At 49.7% G+C, this 20,000-nt stretch overlaps 1 protein-coding gene across 6 annotated transcripts in view; it reads left to right on the forward strand.

Moving 5' to 3' along the window:
* The first annotated feature begins 8,310 nt into the window (after nt 1-8,310).
* TMEM94 (transmembrane protein 94) overlaps nt 8,311-20,000 on the forward strand; it is a 31,265-nt gene continuing 19,575 nt past the window's right edge. For 5 of the 6 annotated variants that reach the window (XR_002826437.1, XM_014445814.2, XM_014445815.2 and 2 more), the window contains exons 1-2: nt 8,311-8,433; nt 17,454-17,581. Coding sequence is in view for 5 of the 6 variants with exons in the window: in XM_014445814.2 (XP_014301300.1) it covers nt 17,558-17,581 (24 nt within the window). In the remaining variant the exon portion in view is untranslated. Of the gene's footprint in view, nt 8,434-16,783; nt 16,803-17,453; nt 17,582-20,000 lie in introns of those variants that run through there. The other variant, XM_023744750.1, reaches the window with a different exon arrangement.

Consider the following 20,000-nt stretch of genomic DNA (forward strand, 5'->3'; position numbering starts at 1 on the left):
CGATTTCCTGTTCAAATGCAGCTTCTGTCCGAGTGAGTAGATGGACGACGACAAATAATCAGAGAATATAGCAGACAGAGATCAGGACTTTGAAAAAGGAGCTGGGATGGTGGTGACAGGGGGCATGCTAGGCTGGGGTTCAGAGGGGACCTCTCGAGTAGAAGGGGACATTCTGATTATGAAAACCTCCTGGGCAGGTGCATTCTGGCTGAGGGAATAGCGAGTGCAAAGGTCCTGAGGCAGGGGCACACTAGGCGTATTGGAGAGAAAGAAAGAAGGCCAGTGTGGCTGGAACATGATGAGCAGCAAGGGCCGCAGTGGTAGGAAACAAAGTTGGAAATATGGGTGGGGATCAAATTGTGTAGGGTCTTGTGACAGCCAGCCACCTAGGTGGTTCCCAATGATCCCTGCCTCTCGGCATTAAATTCCTGAGTGGTCCCCTCCTACACTGAATAGGGCTGCCTTGTATAACCGATATGATATTATAGAAATGACAGGGAGATAGAAACGTGGGCGTCATCAGCATGTCTATGGTATTCAGGACCACAGGACCGGACTTGGCCATCTAGAGAGACTAGCAGAGAAGAGAGGAGGCCCTCCCCACTCCCACAGAGGGACTGACTGGTCAGGGATGGAGCTAGCAAAAGGGATTGAGCAGGAGTAACCAGCAGGATGGGCGAGACCAGCAGAGAGTGGCGACCCAGAAGCCAGCAGAAGAAAGCCTTTCTAAGAGGGAGAGGAGCGAGCCAAGAGGCGCTGTTTATGTTCCAGGAAGCGTGTCTGTCATCCTCCGTGTCCTGACTGTTTACTGACAAAGAGCACTGCTCTGCAGGATGTTTCACTGTCTCTTTACTGTTCTCCATCCTGTTGCATAACATGTCCCCCTCTACAGATCAGCGAAGGTTCCGCTGCACTGGGAGGAAGCTGGCTGCCTCACGCAGTCCTAGAGGACCCGTGTGACAGCAGGTGAATGTAGTGTAGATACAGCGGGGGACTTCCTTGGTCCTTTCCAATCTAGACGACACTAAGTGAAATCCCATTCGAAAGAATTCTCCGCAGGAGCTGACATTCTCATGGTTGCTTCTGGCTCCCAGCTGAACAGGATTCTCCCACAATCCCACTGGTGTCGTCCCTTATCCAACAGCCACCGACCGAGATGTGAAACATACCTCTGCCCCTTACTTTTTACTAATCCAACCACTCACACAGGCATCTATACATCCAGATGTTTCTAGGGAGGGTTGGGGAGTTGGGGAGGTGCAAGAATGTACTACATTGTAGAAACACGAGCGACTTTAAATCCGTATTAGGGAACTTTTTCCCCTTAAAGTGCCTCGGCCATTTCCACAATTCAGGCTCCAGACCTCCCTCCGCATGGCTCAGCCCTCCTCTCTGCTCTTTGCTCTTTCTCAGCTTGGCATCACCGGCATTTGGCACCAGACAATTCTTTGGTGTGGAGGTCTGTTCTGTGCACTGTCCGGGGTTAGCAACATTTCTGGCCTTTACCCACTAGAGGCCAATAGTGGCCCCCGGTTGGGACAACAAAAAAATGTCTCCAGACATCCCTAGATGACCCTGGAGCCAAATCGCTCCCGTTGAGAAAGAAGAGATAGGTCATATTGAGGTGCGATTTAAATACACTTAAACATGCACATTTTAGGTGGACAGTGGGATGAGTTTTGATAAATATGTAAACCTTTGTAATTCTCACGCTAATCAAGAAGAGACATGTCCTTCACCCCCTGCAGTCTCCCTCATGCCCCTGTGAAGTCAGTCCTCACCGCCCCCATCCCGTCCTAGAAGTTCACGTGAATGGCATCACACGTTGTAACCTTTTATGCCCGACTCCTTCCCAGCAGCCTCATGTCTGCGGAATGCATTCACACCGGGCTGTGTGTCCACGGCTCATTTCTTTTTACTGCTGCATGGTGCGCCCTTGCATGGACGTACCACCGTCTGTCTCGCCATTCTCCTGCGGACACTGGAGCGGTTTCCCATTTGGGACTATTCTTAACAAAGGGAGGTCGGAGCCTGAGCTGAGGAAGATCACCAACAGCCTCAGCATCTTCAAAGGACACCCTTGCTACCCGCTTCCTCTCCCCACACGTATTGTCACCCAGAGACTTGAATTTCGCCGAGGGGAGGCAGCCCGGCGCTCAGCTTGTGCTGGGAAGCTGTGCGCCCTGTGTCAGCACTGCTCCAGGAGGACCAGCCGGTGTCAGGGTTGCCTTGTTCTCAGGATTTACAACCAAGTTCCCAGGACCTCTTGAGTGGGTCCTCAAAGGGCTCGGAAGAGGCCCTCGTCCGTGAGACTTCACCTGCTGCAGATACAGGAGGAGCGGCTTCTGCGAATACCACTCACAGCTGAGCGGAAAGGCTCCTGCCGGCCAGGGAGAATCAATCGACAGCTCAGATCATTTCACCAGGACTCCTGTGCCCGGATCCTCCGTCATCACCCCAAATGCCGCCCCGGCCACTGACCCCTCTTTCACAGCTTCCGGGCCATCGCCTCCACCTCTGTCTTCCTCCGAACCTTCCTCCGTGCTATCTTGAAGTCTTGCTTCTTTGTGAGGAAAATCTCCAACAGCCTGAGCGCCTTCAAAGGACACCCTTTCCCAGGAAGAGGCCACTCGCCCTGCAGCTCGTGAGTGGAGGGAGCACCTCTCCCAAACCAAGTAGCTGGGGTTGGGAGGCAGCAGCACGCTGTTCCTTGCTTTGTGCCTATTTCCATATCATCGGCTTCCTTCCTCGTGAAAACGCCTTCTTTTGAGACACCTGCCATCTGGCAATCCTCTGTGACCCCCATATCTATGCTCTGCTCCACGCTCTACCATGACCCTCGAAGATAACCCTTATAATAGCTTAGCTTATTCTTTCTCTGCCCACCCCCCCCCTTTTAAAAAAGAAATATATTTTTATGGGTTTCAGAGAGGAAGGGAGAGGGAGAGAGATAGATAGAAACATCAATGATGAGAATCATTGATGGGCTGTCTCCTGCACGCCTCCCACTGGGGATTGAGCCCGCAACCTGGGCATGTGCCCTTGACCAGAATCAAACCCTGGACCCTTCAGTCCGCAGGTCGACGCTCTATCCACTGAGCCAAATCAGCCAGCCCCCCCTTTTTTGAATTGAGATCTAACTGGCATATAACATTGTGTGAGTTTGTAAGTTTAAGGTGTACCCACCCCCACACACAATTGATCATTTCATGGTCATTATTTCCTGCTGTCAGATTGCCCAGCAAAGATATTGTAATAGCCCAACTGGTGTGGCTCAGTGGTTGAGTGTCGACCTATGAACCAGGAGGTCACGGTTCGATTCCCGACCAGGGCACATGTCCGGGTTTCAGGCTTGATCCCCAGTGTGGGGCATGCAGGAGGCAGCCGATCAATGATTCTCTCTCATAACTGATGTTTCTGTCTCTTCCTCTCCATCCCTCTCTGAAATCAATAAAAATATATGTTTTTAAAAAGATATTGTAATCATGTGCATTGTAATAAAAATAATGTATAAATGTATGAGTTTATGCAAACCACAGCCTCGACATTGTTACATCTTATTATTTTATCTAGCTGAATAGGTGAAAAGCGGCACCTGTGTTCGTTTTAATTTAATGTTCTTTCCTTACTAGTGAGATAGAAACTTTTCCCCCAAAAACAATTCCGGACATTTGGTTTCTTCTTGTGTAAACGGTCACACGCTCTGATCATTCAGTCCATCCTTTCCAAGAGCCTGCAAGAGGCCTGAAACGATCGATCGATACTTATCAGCCATTCGAACAATGAGGGTCCTGAGCGGAGACTTCTGGCAAGGGACTCTAACTCAAATTGTGATGTTAATCTCAGCCGCGTTCAAAGAATTTCAGCCCGGGGACCTTACGCAATCACCAGTTCACCCTGCCACCTTTCAACAAATGATGAGGCTGAAAGGCGGGCCAAGGCCAGGGGTGCTGGGGTGGGAGGGGAGAAGCTTGTTGCTGCTTGGATGCGCGTCAGCGTGTCACTCCTTGTTCAGAAATGCCAAGCAGCCCTGCGGAGTTGCGCACGTTTTCTGACTCACCGCTCCTATCTCCATCTAGATAAAGGGAGGCCTTATAAACACACAAGTACGTTTTCTGCTTGGCTTAGTACTTTGCTCTAAACTGGCCTTTTCGAGGCACCTGGAGCTGAACAGAGGCGCTTTGTTTTTATAACTGACACCAGGAGAGATCCAGGCTGTAGAAACCGAGGAGCCATTCCTCCCTCTCTGTCCCTGAACTTTAGTCCCATCAATCACTAACTCCGGCCTCGTCTAGCTGCAAAATCTCTCTCGAACATGCCTGCTGCTACCACCTCGGCACAGGGGCTGTGTTGCTCAGATTACTGTCCAGCCTCTTCTCTGGGCTTCTCAAAACTGTTCTTGCTTCTCCGCAATCCATTCTCTCAAACCGAGGATTTGTACAAATGCCAGTCAGATCAGGTCACTCTGAAGCTTAAAACCCTCCAAGAGTTTTTTGATGCCCTCAAAAGTCTTTTTAAAAATATATTTTTATTGATTTCAGAGAGGGAGAGAAAGAGAAACATCAATGATGAGAGAGAATCATCGATCGGCCGCCTCCTGCACGCCCCATTCTGGGGATCGAGCCTGCAACCTGGGCACGTGTCCTGACAGGGAATCAAACCCGTGACCTCCTGGTTCTTAGATTGTCGCTCAACCACTGAGCCACACCAGCCGGGCACGTTCAAATCTCTTAACCTGATGCAGAAGACACCGCATGAGCTGCCTCTGAGTTCTCCAGCTTTGCTTCTCATACTGCACGCTTCCCCTTTCCTGTTCCAGTTGCGTAGGAATCCCCTTTCGTTCCTCAGTCTCCTACTCTCCTTCCCCAGGGCCTTTGCACTCACTGCCCCCTCCACCTGCAATGTTTGTCCTCATTCCCTTTGCTTGGCTAACTTGCAGTCATCCTTCAGATTTCAGCTTAAACATCACTTCTTCAGGAAAGCCTTTCTAAGCCACCCAAGATGCAGTCACCAGGATGCAAGGAGAGATGCTGGTTTGCAGCACTTCACACACCGATGATGTAATTATTTATTTGGTTAAGATCTTGTCTCCTCCACTAGAATACTGACTGGAGGGCAGGGACCCTCTCAGTTTTGGCATCCAGCGCACTCGGTAAATCTGTGCTGGACCCATTGGGAGGTAAGCCAACAGTCTGTATGGTGTGATCGGTCAGTTCTGAAGGGGTTCATTCCAGGCTGGTTTAACAATTTTGTGACATCTTTCTTAAAGTCGAGTGACGATGAGCTTTTCAGCTAAATCCCTTAAATATTCCACAGTGGCACTAAAGGAATGAAGCAGTGATTCTCTGTGGACTGTAACAGCTAAGGTGAAGTCCTGGGTGTTACTACACTGGCTAGTGTAACAGTGACATAACATCACAGAGCGGGAGAGAGCCACTTGATGGATGGTTCATTAGCTATACGGCAGAAAGTGTCACATAGATCAGACCACTTAACGCTGAAGGCCTTCTCCTCCTCCTTCTCCCCATCTTCTCTTTTCCCTCTAGCCCACCCCCTCCTCCATCTTCTGTTTTAAGAGAAATGAGAACTGTAAATGTTTATTCAGCTAGGGCAGTGGTCGGCAGACTCATTAGTCAACAGAGCAAAATATCCAACAGTACTTCTTCAAAATAGACTCGCCCAGGCCGAAAACCGACTTCTGCGCATGGGCCACGAAGTTTCAGGCGCACTGTACGTGCGCCCGCACGTGGTATTTTGTGGAAGAGCCACACTCAAGGGGCCAAAGAGCTGCATGTGGCTCGCGAGCCACAGTTTGCCGACCACGGAGCTAGGGGAAAGATCCAATGAAAAGGAAGCAACTGAAGATGCTAGAGAGAGAGGATAATTGGGTACCAACTCATTTATTCAGCAAACATTTATCAGGCACCTCCTGTGTGCCAGATACTTTGTTTTCGTTTCTTTCGATTTTCATTTATTTATTTAAAAATCTGTATTGTTGAAATATTACATATGTCCCCCTTTTCCCCCATTGACCCTTCTAGCTTGCCCCCGCCCCCAGCCCCAGGCCTTCACCACCTATTGTCTGTGTCCATGGGTTTTGCATATATGTGCACTTTGTTTCTGCCATCTGAGCCACTTCTATAAAGGAGTTCCTGGAATCCTACTTCAAATATTAGGACGGGGCTTTCCCCATCCAATCAGAGCTGTGCAGCTATAGCTCTATCAATCTCTTCACTGACCAATCAGAGCAGCTCTATTCCAACCAATCAGGATAGTGCCTTTTGGATCCATCAAACTGTGAGGATCTGGAGTCCTCATTTGCATGAGGGTGGGCCAATCAGGGACCATTTACAAAAGTCAGTTCCCCTCCTGCTCTGGGAGTACACTTTCCCTTTCCATGGAAGAATAAAGGTGCTTTTCCCTGGCTGAACTGAAACACCAAAGATGTCTCTCCAGAGCAGAGCAGACCAGCACAGGCCAGCAGGGAGCCCACCACAGCAAAGTGGGGCAGAGGAGCACAGCACAAAGCAGACCAGCAAGGAGCACAGCAGAGCTGTCCAGCCAGAGAGGGGCCTGGCCCAGGGCTCCCTCACAGCCTTGCTGGGTCACAATTGAGCTGTTTTGCCCGAATAAAGTTTCCTTCTTTACCACACCCCAAATTGGGGATTCTTATTGGTGTTGAATTGGTGCCAACGACCATCGGTTAAGTAGGAAAGAACCTTCAAAGCACAGGGAACCTCTTGGGCAAAGGAACAGAAGTGGGAGGGTCCCAGATGCATTTAGGACAGCACTTTTCAGCTGGTGAGCCACAAGAATTTTTAAAGCATGCAATACCTGACCCGCCGGTGTGGCTCAGTGGTTGAGTGTCTACCTGTGAACCGGGAAGTCATGGTTCTGTTCCAGTCAGGGCACATGCCCTTGGTTGCAGGCTCAGTCTCCAGTAGGGGGCATGCAGGAGGCAGCTGATCAATGATTCTCTCCATCATTGATGTTTCTATCTCTCTTTCATCTCCATTCCTATCTGAAATCAATAAAAACATATTTTTAAAAAATGCAATATCTGACTATTTAGTCAGGGGCACTGACCTTTTTCTCCTTAGATTGTCAAGTAAAAAAATGACAACAGCCAACACAACAATAGCCGTCTGGTGTGAATGAATCAAAATTATACCTATCTTTTTTTTTTTTTGGTCAAATCAGCAAAAATATCTTTTTTTGGTGTGCCACAGAATTGTAGTAATTAGTTTATGTGCCATGAGATGAAAAAGGTTGAAAATCACTGATTTAGGGGATGGTGGTGAATCTATGTGGCTGCAGGATAGTTTAGCCCGTGGGGAGTTAAACCTGGAGCGAAGTCTGAGTTGATTTAGGAGGACGTTAAATGACAGAGAGATGTGGACTTTGCCTTTTGCAGAAACAAACTGCAGGGATTTTTGCGTGCAGGACAGTGACACGATTCTACCAGTGCTTTAGGCAACAGCTAAGAGTTCAAACATACAAGATTAGGTACTCAAACGGCACCTTCTTGTCCAGCTGAGAAGAGAGGTTTTTAACTACATAATTAAATTCACTGAGGGGGAAAGGACTCTTATTTCTCAGAGCCACATGACCTTCTTCCAATTTTATAAACAGATTAAAAAAACAAACAAACCACACAAAACAAACAAATCTCCAGACTTGGATCTCTGGGAAAACAGAAGTAAATACTGACGCAGGCTTGCTTTGTTTTCCCAGGAGAGGTCTCGTAGGCAATTTCTCTAATTATCTAGGAAAAAAATTCAACTTGCTTTTTCCCTTTTGAGGGGAGAACGGCAGTATTACCTTCGATTCGCCAGCTTTAGTTTGGACGCAGTATTAGTCCCTTAGGGACTCTCTCCAAGGTCTCTGAGCAGAGTGTCTCTAGGCATTCGTTCCCAGCAACAAGGAGGAAGGTTAGAAGTAGGAGACTGGGGCCCTCTCCAAAGGCTTTATTTTAAAAAAGACAAAAACTAAGGCGGCTGGGGGCAGGGAATAATTCCGAGGGCATACCAATGGAGGCGGAAGCTGTGCCCTCGCCTCTGGTCAGGGCCTCTGAACCAGTAAACGCCTCGGTGATACGCCCAAAGATGCACAGCCGCTGCCTGCTCTCCCGCTGGCATCCCTTGGCACTTAGTTCCGCCAGGCTCCCAAAGGGGCGGTTGCAGCTACAGCCTGGCGTGCCGCGCAGCCAATGAGAAGCCAAGAATTCCCGCCCATCTCTAATTCTGACCAATGGGCGCTCAGGACTTTAGCTGGCGAATGGCGTCTCCGTTGCCGGAGAAGGGAGCCAAGCCCCCTTAGAGTTGCCAGTAACAGACATGGCTGCGGCCCTTGGAGGAGGGGACGCGAAGTGAGGAGGGGGCAGGGAGGGGAGTGGAGTGGACGCAGGCGAGGAGGACAGACCCCCGGGCCCGGGTAAGTACCAGAAGGCCCGTGGCCCGAAGCCAGGGAGCAAGGGGGCCTGGGCGCCGCCTTCCGCGTCCTCTGTATTCTTGGCCCAGGCGATTGGAGTCTGGGGTCTGCACCCCGGGAAGGGCCTGGGGGAATCCCTTCCGAGGGGGTGTCTGGGGACTGGCTCTTGCCTCCAGCTCCTGGTCGCTTCCTTCCCTCGGCTGCTCACGCTTGCCCTCGGCCCTGGCTGGGCCCATTGAGTGTCCCGCGTCCAATCTGAACCTCCCGCCAACAAAGAGACCCTGCCCCCGGCTTGTCGGCTTGTCGGGTTGTCGCTGGGCCCTGGCCCAGAGCCTTTCAGCGCGGACGTCTCGTGTGTGTATAGGCCCCTGCGAGACCCCGGCCCCCGCCCCACCGCGACCCCAACACGGACTGCTGTCTCCCTGCGCGCGCCCACAGCTGCCGCCCTGCCCTGCTGCTGGCTGCGCCCCTGGGTCCCCTCCCTACGGATGGGCTTCTCTGCCCCGAGCAGCATGCCCTGCTTTTTTTTCTTCTTTTTTCTTTTCTTTCTACTTTTCCAGACTCGTTTAAAGACTCATTCGAAACAACCCGAGGACCACAATCCTTGGCATCCTCTAAACCAGCGGTTCTCAACCTGTGGGTCGCGACCCTTTCACAGGGGTCGCCTAAGACCATCCTGCATATCAGATATTTACATTACGATTCATAACAGTAGCAACATGACAGTTATGAAGTAGCAACGAAAATAATTTTATGGTTGGGTCACAACATGAGGAACTGTATTTAAAGGGCCAGAAGGTTGAGGACCACTGCGAGTCTAAACTGATTTCGGCGCTGTGTTCTCCTTCCTCTGCCACACACCCCTCCAGTCCGGTTCTTACAGTCAGGCCCTCGGGTGCCATGGGGCGAGCTCCCCTGCCTGGAGCCCGGGTCGGATACGAGGGGAACCCTGCTCTCCATCCCTTGGTGTGTAACAGGCTGGCTCCAGCGTGTTCATTGACGCTGTCACGTGATGCTACTCCCACTCTCCGGAGTTTTCGTGCGGCTCTTGGGGGAAGAAGGAGGGAGCTCTGCACTGAATCTGCTCTCCTCCCAGGATGGGGGTTTGCGTATTGGAGGAGAGGATAGTGTTCTCGTGCTTTAACCAGGACACTCAGCTTTTGTGGCAAAGCTCGGTTATGCCTGGGCACTCTCAGAGGATGGATGTGAGGAGAGGTTTTTTGTTTTTAACACATATATATTTCATGTGCTATGATTAAGCAATGATTTATTTAGTACTAGAGGCCCTTGCAACTCTGGCTTTGTCTGGAAGGTCATCCAGAAGGTCATTCGGCTGTCTGGTCTAATTAGCATATTTACTCTTTTATTATTATAGATGTCACCAAAAACATGGGCAATTGCTATGGAGATCAGTGTGGAGTCTTCTATGCATCTTATCTGTGAGCTTTGAACTCTGAGAAGAGGGGAGTTTAAACGTTTTTATTTTACAGATGTGGAGATGAACGGTTGGAAGAGGCAGAGGCAGGGCCAGGCTCACCAACAGCTCGGCGTGAGCTAAGTCCAGATCCTTGAGTTGTTTATCTACTAGAGCCAGGCGTGAGCCGAGGAACTCAAGCTCCCTAACTTCTCTGGGCCTTTGGCAGGGTAGTTGGGAGCATTAAATGAGATGGTATATAAGGGATTTCCAGCCTGGGGTCTGGCACTTACTAGGTTTTTAATACATGTTTGCAGTCATTAATGTTAAAGAACCAGCAGGTAGGTAGTTCATTGGCGGATTTCTTGTGGTTTCTCTCTCTCTCTGTTTTGGGCCATCAGTGATGACCATGATTCTCAGGGAAGGCAGGGAGGGGCAGAGTCAGGGCCAAGTAGCCTCTTCCTCCATTTCCGAGAACCACTGTGGTGTCATTGGCGATGTTCTTTTTTTTTTTTTTTTTTTAAATATATTTTATTGATTTTTTACAGAGAGGAAGGGAGAGAGATAGAGAGTTAGAAACATCGATGAGAGAGAAACATCGATCAGCTGCCTCCTGCACATCCCCCACTGGGGATGTGCCCGCAACCCAGGTACATGCCCTTGACCGGAATCGAACCTGGGACCTTTCAGTCCGCAGGCCGACGCTCTATCCACTGAGCCAAACCGGTCTCGGCATTGGCGATGTTCTTGAGGGGCATGTGCTGGGTGAGAGCAGGGCAGAGGCCTAGGAAGGCTGAGAACCCCTGAGGAAAGAAATATCACTGGGTTAGTATTCCAACGAGGCCGTTTACATTTCTTTGAGAAAGAAAACAACAATGGCACAAAAGAATCAAATAAAAGGGATCCGTGGATTAAAACATTTTGAAAATCACAGTGAAGACCAGAACGCATCAGAACGTAGACTGTCAGTAAGCCTGTCACTGGGGGTAGCATACACTCCCCAATGCTCTGCAAGTCTTATTTTAGTTGCCATGTTAGCTTTAGCTGCCTTGCTCGCTGGTTCTTTTTGTCAGAACTACAGAAAGGAGCCCTGGCTGGTGTGGCTCAGTTGGTTGGGCATCATCCCGCGCACAGAAAGGTTCAATTCCCGGTCAGTGCACAGGTCCAGGTTGTGGGCTCCGTCCCTGGTAGGGGGCGTGCAAGAGGCAGCCGATCTGTTTCTCATCTGTGTTTCTCTCCCTTCCTCTCTCACTAACAATCAATTAAAAATCTTTAAAAAAAAAATAAAAAGAACTACAGAAAGGAAAACTATTTGTAGTTGGATACCATGGAGAAGTGCATTGACCAGGGAGGTGGAGTACAAACCACCCCCTTGATAATCAGCTGCCAAATAATTGAGAGTTAACTGTCCTTGAACCCCTACCCGCACCCTGCCCCTTGTTTGTGGTGACCCGACATCAGAAGATTAGACGGGAGAGCCAGGACTGGGCCTTGAGATGCAAGAAAACAGAAAGCCCTTCACATTTCTATTTTGAGAAGTTGCTAGGGAGAGCCAGCTCCAAGTGTTGAGAATCAGCCTTTTGGAAAGCTTAACCCCTTCAGGACTAATGAGAAATGAAGGTGGCAATCCTTGGTTCCCCCCCACCCCCACCCCCGCCATGCTCTTTCCTTAATGCTGGGCTTGGGGGACAATTTCTATAGGGAGAGGGAGGAGTGCTAATGTAAATATTACATACACCCGAGGCTTCATTGAACCTCATTTGGCAAGTCAAGTATGGGCTCTTACCAAGCAGCTGGAGCCGGGAAGACACAGACGCTAAACCAGCGTTTCTCAACCTGTGGGTCGAGACCCCTTTGGGGGTCGAACGACCCTTTCACAGGGGTCGCCTAAGACCATCGGAAAACACATATATAATTACATATTGTTTTTGTGATTAATCACTATGCTTTAATTATGTTCAATTTGCAACAATGAAATTGGGGGTCACCACAACATGAGGAACTGTATTAAAGGGTCCCGGCATTAGGAAGGTTGAGAACCGCTGCTCTAAACCCTTTCCTGGCGTTCAGATGAGAAGGTTCTAGGTCATGGACGGCACTTATCCGCTGGTCGATGTGTGACAATATATTTTTTTTCTTTTTTATTGACTTTGTTGGGGTGACATTGGTTAATGAAATTATATAGGTTTCAGGTGTACAATTCTATAATCCATTAGTATGTCAATATATTTTTTTAATCTTGTTATCGTGTCTGTGTTGTTTCCGGGACAGTGGTTTTCTTTACTTAAAAAGACAGGCTCCTTTAAAGATATTGTTTGAATCCCGGTTTCCCAGGGGCCCAGAGTTGTTGACAATAGCACAGGTGAACTAAAGGACACAAAAGCTAGGCCATGGCTGTGGCAGGAACGCTTTTCTTCCGAATGGACCTGCCAGCCACATTGTGTGGTTTGGTTGATAATCAGGGGTTGGTGGAATAATAAGCTTTGCCGAGACAGTAGTAAACAGTCGGTCACATGGCATGGTGAGTAGGGAAAGGGCCAGATTTAGACTCGAACGAGGCCTGCATCAGCCTGAGAACATCTCACACGGATGGCTTTGGGTTTTGCTAGCTCCTAAGGCCAAAAGTGACCGAGTAATCAGATGAATCCAGTTTCCTTAATTTCAGGATCCTCTTGAAAAAGAGACTCACGGTAGAAGTCTCCCTTAGTAGGACAGAAGAACAGTGGGAAACACTTGGAAAAGATGCATACTGGAGGGAGACTCAAAGGTGTCTTTAAATAGATCATAAAACATCCTAAAGTTGACACGGAGCATCTTTTCATATGCTGAAGCCACAGGATTTCTTAGTTTCTAATCTCTCAGGGTCAGAAAAGACCATAAAGAGTTCTCTCTTTCTCACCCTGGCCGGTGTAGCTCAGTTGGTTGAATGTCACCCCATGCACTGAAAGGTCAAAGGTTGCTGGGCAGGGCACATGCCCAGGTTGCAGCACATGCTTGGGTTTTGGTTTGATCCCTGGTTAGGGTGCATACCGAAGGCAACCAATCCATGTTTCTCTCTCTTTCTCTCCCTTCCTCTCTCTCTACAAAAATCAATAAAAACATTTTAAGAAGCAGTGTTTTGTTTTTTTCTAAAGTCTTCTCTTATTTGCTATCTGATGTATTTCTTATCTTCATAATTTTCCAGCCTCTGCTTAGATCTCTGCAGTGATAGGGAACTCATTGCCTCTTAGGGCAGCCTATTTCTATTAAAAAAAAATACAGTTCTAATTATGTAAAGCGGATAGCTCATATTGAGTCCCAAACTGCCTCCTTGTCTCTTCCCCGAGCTGACCTAGTCCCTGTTTTAAGAGCCTGCCTGAGTAAGCCTGGCCCTTCTTCCTCCGGCAGCCATCACACTCACCCGAGGGGTTTGGTGTCCTATCTAAGCATCTTCAGTTCTTCCCACCATTTCTCATGCCATAATTTCTCCCATCTGACTGCTGCTGTCGGCAGCATTCCAGTTTTGTCAGTGTCCTTCTTAAAGTGTGTGCGTAAAATGAACAAAATATTCCAGGTGTGAGCATTTTGTTCGGATAGGTACGGAAATCAGACTTAGCCTCTCTTTCCAGGGACATGGCATATCTGTTAACGAGGCCTAACTGCGAATGAAATTTGGACAGCCATGCCACTTGTATTGAAATTGCTTTTAGAGTAGTCTTACACAATGGCTTTTGAACCTAAATGCAGGACTTCATATTGAAACGATTACAGTTAAATTGAACCTATGAGATTTGGCCCATTATTTCAGCCTGTTGAGATCTTTTTGGATCCTGACTTTAGTCTACTTTCCAGGTTTATGCCATCCAAGAATTTGATTAGCATACCATCTGTTTCCTCACTCAAGTCATTGATCAAATTATTGACTAGGACGCCACCAACTTAGAACACTGAAGCTTGTTATTAAAATCCTTCCCTCGCCTCCCCCCCAAAAAACCTTCCCCCATGCCCAGCAGGTGTGGCTCAGTGGTTGAGTGTCAAACCATGCACCAAGAGGCCACCGGATTTCCAGCTTGATCCCCAGCAGGGGCCGTACAGGAGGCAGCTGATCTATATTGATGTTTCTCTCCCTCTCCTTTCCTCTCTCCCTAAAATCAATAAAAACAAAAACCTTCCCCCAGCAGAACATCAATCCATCCATTAGTACTCTTTGGGCACAGCTTTTGGATGAAAACAAGTCCGCCAAATTGTGGTTTTGGTATGTTGGGCGTGGCTAGAATGCAAGCTCAGCTAATGAAGATTATATTAGAAGGGCTACAAGGACAGTCCACCCCTTACCTCACCTTCAACCTGAACCTTGGGCACCCATTCAGTTCTTTTCTATGCTAGTTTCTGAGTTTAGCCACAGGAAGCATCCAGCCATTTATTTTCATGGCTTGTTTGCCGCCTTCCACTCTAACCAGCATCTTTCACAAAGACGCCTGCGTTTCTTTGGTGCCTTTGTTGGTTCTTGCTTGGGTTGTTCTCCCTCTTCTCACTCAAACTTTCTTAAGGGCAGAGTTCAGGCCTTGCTTCTTTTGGGAGCGATCCCTGGCTCCCCTACCACCCAGTGATCTCTTTCTCCCAGATATCCCGCAGCACTTATTTGCAATTCTCATTTAGTATTTTAATGCCAACTTGAATTTTTGTTATCATTTTTCACAATAGCCCCAAACTGGCTATCTTATGTAAATCCCTTGAGGGGAGGGACCACATCTAATATTCTCTGAAAACATGATCATTCCTGACACTTATTAAATATATGCAGTATTTTCTTTTATGAATCATGTTTTTTTGTGTTCTAAGAAATCTCTGCTTATCCCAAGATACCCCCCCCCCATATTTTCTTCTAGAAGTTATATAGTTTTAGTTTTTACATTTAGACATGTGATCTATTTTGAGTTTATTTTTGTGTTGGTATGAGGTGTGGGTCAAGCTTTTTCATATACGTGGGTCTATTTCTGGACTTTCTTCTCTGTCCCATTGAGCTGTATGTCTCTCCTTACACCAATGCCATAGGTCTTGATTTCTGTAGTTTTAAATTAGTCTTAAAATCACGCAGTGTAAGTCCTCTGTTTTTCTTTTTCAAAATTGTTTTGAAAAAGAGAAGACAAAAATCATTTACCTTTCCATATAAATTTTAGAATCAGCTTGTCAATTTCTACAAAAATGTCAGCTGAGACTTTGAGATCGTATTGAATCTATAGGTAATTTGGGGGATAGTTGACCTCTTAATACTGAATCTTCCAATCCATGAACATGGTATATCTCTCCATTTATTTAGGCCTTCTTTAATTTATCTCATCAGTAAACAGGTCTTATATGTATTTTTGTTAAAGTCATCAAGTATTTCATGTTTTTTGTACTATTGTGATATTTACATTTTTTATTCTATATTTCATAATAGCCTATCAACATTTAATTTATGTTTGTATTTTGACCTTGTATTCTGCAACCTTGCGTGTTTATTTGTTCTGATATCTTATTTGTGTATTCCTTAAGATTTTTTATACATACAATCTAGTCTTCTGCAAATACAGTTTTACTTATTTGGTTACAATCTTTATGCCTCTTCTTTTTCTTCTCCTTACTTTTGAGTCCTCATTTTTCACCTCAGCAGTACTTTGATCATATTTCTTGTTTGTTGATAACAGTAATGACAACTATGTATTAAGACCTACTATGTCCCTGGCCGGTGTGGCTCAGTTTTTTGAGCATCATCCCCCACACCAAAAGGTCACCATTTCAATTCCAGGTCAGGGCATATACCCAGGTTATGGGTTCCCTCCCGGTCAGGGTGTGGTTGGGGTGAGGGGTGAGTGCAGGAGGCAGCAGGTCGATGTTTCTCTCTCACATCAATGTTTCTAAAATCAATAAAAACATTAAAAAATACCTACCATATATCAAATACTATTCTAGATCCTCTGCATGTAATATTTTACATAATTCTTGCTGCACCTCTGTGAAATAGGTATTATGGTTTCCATTCTATGAACAAGGTCATTGGGGCTCAGAGAGACAAGTCATTTGCTGAGGTCAGTTAGCATTTGATACGTATTGGAGTCAGGATTTGAACCCAGGGGTATTTGGCTTTGTGCTCCCCCCCCCCCCCAGTGGCCCAGGCACTGGACTGGCCCTTTAAGGACACGGCTACTGGTTTCAGATCAGACAGTTGAGGACAGCTCTCTCCCAGAACCCCATGTATGGAGTGATGGGAAAACAGAGACTCTCAGAAAAATGGCCTGCTCCTGGCTGCCCTCGCTGGACCTCTGTGGTTCCAGCTGGCCGCAGAGTTATTTCCCTTGTTCATTGTTGGCAGGAGCTACGCACAATTCCCATCCGGTGCCTTTCCCTGTGTGGCAACTACCTCATCCAGCCCCTGCTGGGATGGGGTGTCATGGGGACCTTGAGCTGTACTTGTAAACAGGGCCCGGGCAGCCTGAGTCAGTGTGGCCTTGGGGAGAAGTGGATTCAGCCTCTCAGGATCCCATCGCAGCCTGATGCCAAGACCCAATGCCAGTGCATGGCGAGGCTGCTCCCAGCGCCGCTGTCTGCCTCTGACCCGTGGGGCTTGCTCAGCTTTGAAAGCCCTGGCGGGAGAGGCAGGGGTGGGCAGAGACTTGGCAGTGCAGGCCGGTGACATCGGCACTGATGCCGCCTGGTGAGGTTTGGATGGGACTTCAGAGAGGAGTTGGTGGCAGCGGAGCCTGGGCCTCCTGGCTGGGCTCCTCTGGACACAGCTTTTTTTGTTTCTAGACAGCACTTTTCTGGATCATTCTCCGGGCTTCTGACTAGCTCTTCTTAACGAGGCTTTGCTGCCGGCCCCGGGAAGAACTGGTTTAGTCAGCAGGTTCGAGCTTTCTCCAGGAGCAGCACCTGGCACCAGAGCAGATGACTCAGTGGCACTCTTTACCCAAACACGCCCTGGTCTGAGATCATGAAAGTGCCTTGGCTGCAGGATGGGCGGGTGAGGGTCAGGGGTCGCGTGGGGATTGTAGTCCGACTGGATTGCATGTCCTGGTGGACGTCTGCCCGGGTGCCTGGTGGCACTGCCCTATCAGCAAACCACACGAGGGGCCCGGCTGTCCACGGGCATGGATGCGTTGGCACGGGTGGTGTGCGTTTCCCAGCATGTGGGAATAGATGGATGCCGGGCTCCTGGGGGCAGCCGTGGGGTGAGCACGTCTGCTTTCTGTCACCTCCACTGCCCTCCCCACCAACCTCCTGCTGATTCCAGGTGTATGTAGATTCCAGTTTACCATAAAGCTTACCTTCACTTTCTAAAAAGCTGATAAGCTAAGGCTTTTCCTGCCTGAGTCAGCGAGTGAAAGTGTACAGATGGGAGGAAACATATACGCCTCCGAAAATGAGGGTTAAAAGATGGGAAGCTTGCACCCCCTCCCCCAGCATCCTCGCCGATGGCCGGGGGAAGCTGTGCTCTGGGACAGGGCTGGCCAGGCCCCTGTGGGCAGTGGTACCACTTCTCCGTCCGCCGCTCTGTCGTGTAGATGATAATGTTGTGTTTCGCAATAGCCACCTGCTCCAGCAACCTGGACTGATGTGATTTCTTTCTCCTGCCCTCCTCCACCCACAGATGCTGTGACTGTGACAGTCACCGGGGTTTGTACATGTTGGGGCGGAGCCTTCCTTTCGGGGGTGACCACACTCACCTGGGCATGCCGGCAGCACTCCGGGCGCATGGACCTGAAGGAGAAGCGTGCGGTAGGCCACGTTCGGTCCCTGTGGGTATTGTCTGTGTGTCTGTTGGACTCTCCCTACTTGTGTTTGCCTGGGAGGTCCTCATCCGGGGGCTTTAAACCCAAAGTGAGAGAGGGGCGAGGCTCTGGGGCCTGGGGTGTGTGAATGCGTTCCGTGGAGAGGGTGCTATGCTCGCTGGAAAGCAGAGCCTCGGGGAGCCAGCTGGGGACAGAGATGGACCAGGTGACATGACTGCGAGGGAGCAGGTTCTGATTTGGCTTGGCTCCGAGCCACTCTTTCACTTCTTGCCCAAGGGCGTGCAATTTTGTTTGTTTGCTCTTCGCTAGGGCTCTGTCCCAACCTGCTGAGCCCTGCTGAGTACTGTTGGGCCCCATCTCTGTGGTTAGAGAAAAGCTCCCTGGTCAGACTGCAGACACAGCTGCGCAGTCAGCTGCAGGTGAGCGGCGGGGGCCAGGCCGCCACCTCCCCGCCCGGCCGCAGGTGCACCGGCTTCGCATCAGGTCCGTTTGTCATCAGTTTCCCTCTCCTGGACGAAGGCTGCCCTGGAGGAGGTCCTTTCGTCCCCTGCCTGGACTTCCGCCACACTCCCAGCAGGTCCCTCTGTCTCGGACTCCTTCCTCTACTCGGCTGTCAGAGAAAGCTATTCAAAACGCAGAGCTGACCTTCTGTCACCGCTGCTTGAAAGTCGTCAGTGGCTTCATGCCACCTGCTGCTACTTTCAGTGTGGTGGACAGAGCCCTCTGGAGCCCCGCCTGTGGCCATCGGCCCAGCGTCCCCAGCCTCCCCTGCCTTGGGCACACACTCCACACTTAAGCAGTGACCCTAACATGCTCCCCACCTTGTTTCCTGGGCAAAGTCCTACTATTCTTTCTTCAAGACTCAGTGTAAGCATCACCTTCTCTCAATAAATCCATCGTGCTTGCTCACTGCATTGAATAATCTGCCTGTCCCCTGGCTCTTAGCGTAGTTCCTGGAATAGTAGCAAGGGCTTAGCAAATATTTATTCCCTTGAACTTATGGATAGTGATCTTCCTGCCAAGGAGATCTTGGGAAGTCTGGAGAGGGAGCTGTGGCCGCGGGGGATGCCTGGCTGCGGGCTGACTTGGTCAGCTCCAGGCGTCACGTGCCTCTGGACCAGCTGTGGAACGGGCTGATGGACCTGAGCTTGAGGCAGGTTTGTTCAGCCTCCGGTTCACAGCTGCTTGGCTGCTCTGCAGGGATGGCCCAGCCGTGCTTGGCACACAGGGATACACGCTGGCCTCTCCCCTGGCCTGGGTGCGAGGCTGCTGCATGCAGTTGCAAGGGGTGTATGCTGCTCAGTTCTAGGGAGCACCCCATCGCCCCGAGGCTATGATGATGTGCACCCCCCCCCCCCCCCGTGGCCTGCCCGGGTGAGGCTGACTGTCCGCCGAACAGAGGGCAGCATTGTGCTCCGGTTCCAGCCTGTTGCTAATGAACTGGGAAGCAGGGCCCTGTGACCCAGGGCTGGCTTCTCTCTCAAGCCTGAGGAAGAACACTTGAGGGCCCAGGCTGGCTAGTTCTCAGGGGCCATTTTTCCTGGAGGATTTCTCTTCATTCTCCTCTTTCTCTTTCTGGATAGCTGAGGGCTGAACTAAAAAGCAGCATCGCCATCAGCAGCAGCCATACCTATGGAACACTTCCTTTGGGTCGGTGGAACTCTAGGCACGGGGGAGGTGGCCCCTGGCTTAGAGGCTTGGAGCCCATTGAGCAATGGATAGCACAGGCAGCTAATAGAGCCCCTTGGGCTTTCTACCTGAGGTCCCTTGCGAGCTGTATAACTGGGCCTCTCAAGATCATCAGGCTTCTTGGAGGAGTGGGAGAGGGAGAGCCGATGTGGGGAAGGGGGCCTGTCATCCCTGCTGTAGCCCAGGATCGGTCTGGCTGTTGCTGGTTGATTTTCTGCACCCTGTCCCCCTTCTCTTTGTACCCTATCGTCCTCAGGGTTCCCTTAAGAGCCTCCCCCACCCCCGCCTCCTGTCCTCCAGCTCATAGTGGACTTGCTGTAGCAGCAACGGCCTGGTGTCTGCTTCTTAGATGCAGAGCTGCCCTTTCGGTGCAGGAAGGGGTTCCCACAGAACACGGGCCGGAGGACCCTCTGAGCTGTCTTTCCAGGGCCTCACACAGGAGGGAGAGTATTTGCTTAGTTGTGGTTCCCAGGGAGCAGAGCCTTGTAGAGAGCTAAAGGGGAGCGCGACCTGGGAGCGGGGGACAGTCAGGAATCTCTCTCCTTGCAGTTTGCGAAGGCTGCAGCGGACTCCTAGGCAGTGGCCAGAAGCTGCTCCGATGCTGATCCTGCCTCCCCCGGGCTTGCCTCAAGGAGACTTCCTGCCCTTAACCTCTGGACTGCCGGGCCCTCCTTTTTTTTCCCACTCAGCCCTGGGTTTGGAGGGGCCCTCAGGGA

The sequence above is a fragment of the Myotis lucifugus genome, unplaced genomic scaffold (genome assembly GCF_000147115.1).
Source record: "Myotis lucifugus unplaced genomic scaffold, Myoluc2.0 scaffold_485, whole genome shotgun sequence".
In the NCBI taxonomy this organism is placed as follows: domain Eukaryota; kingdom Metazoa; phylum Chordata; class Mammalia; order Chiroptera; family Vespertilionidae; genus Myotis; species Myotis lucifugus.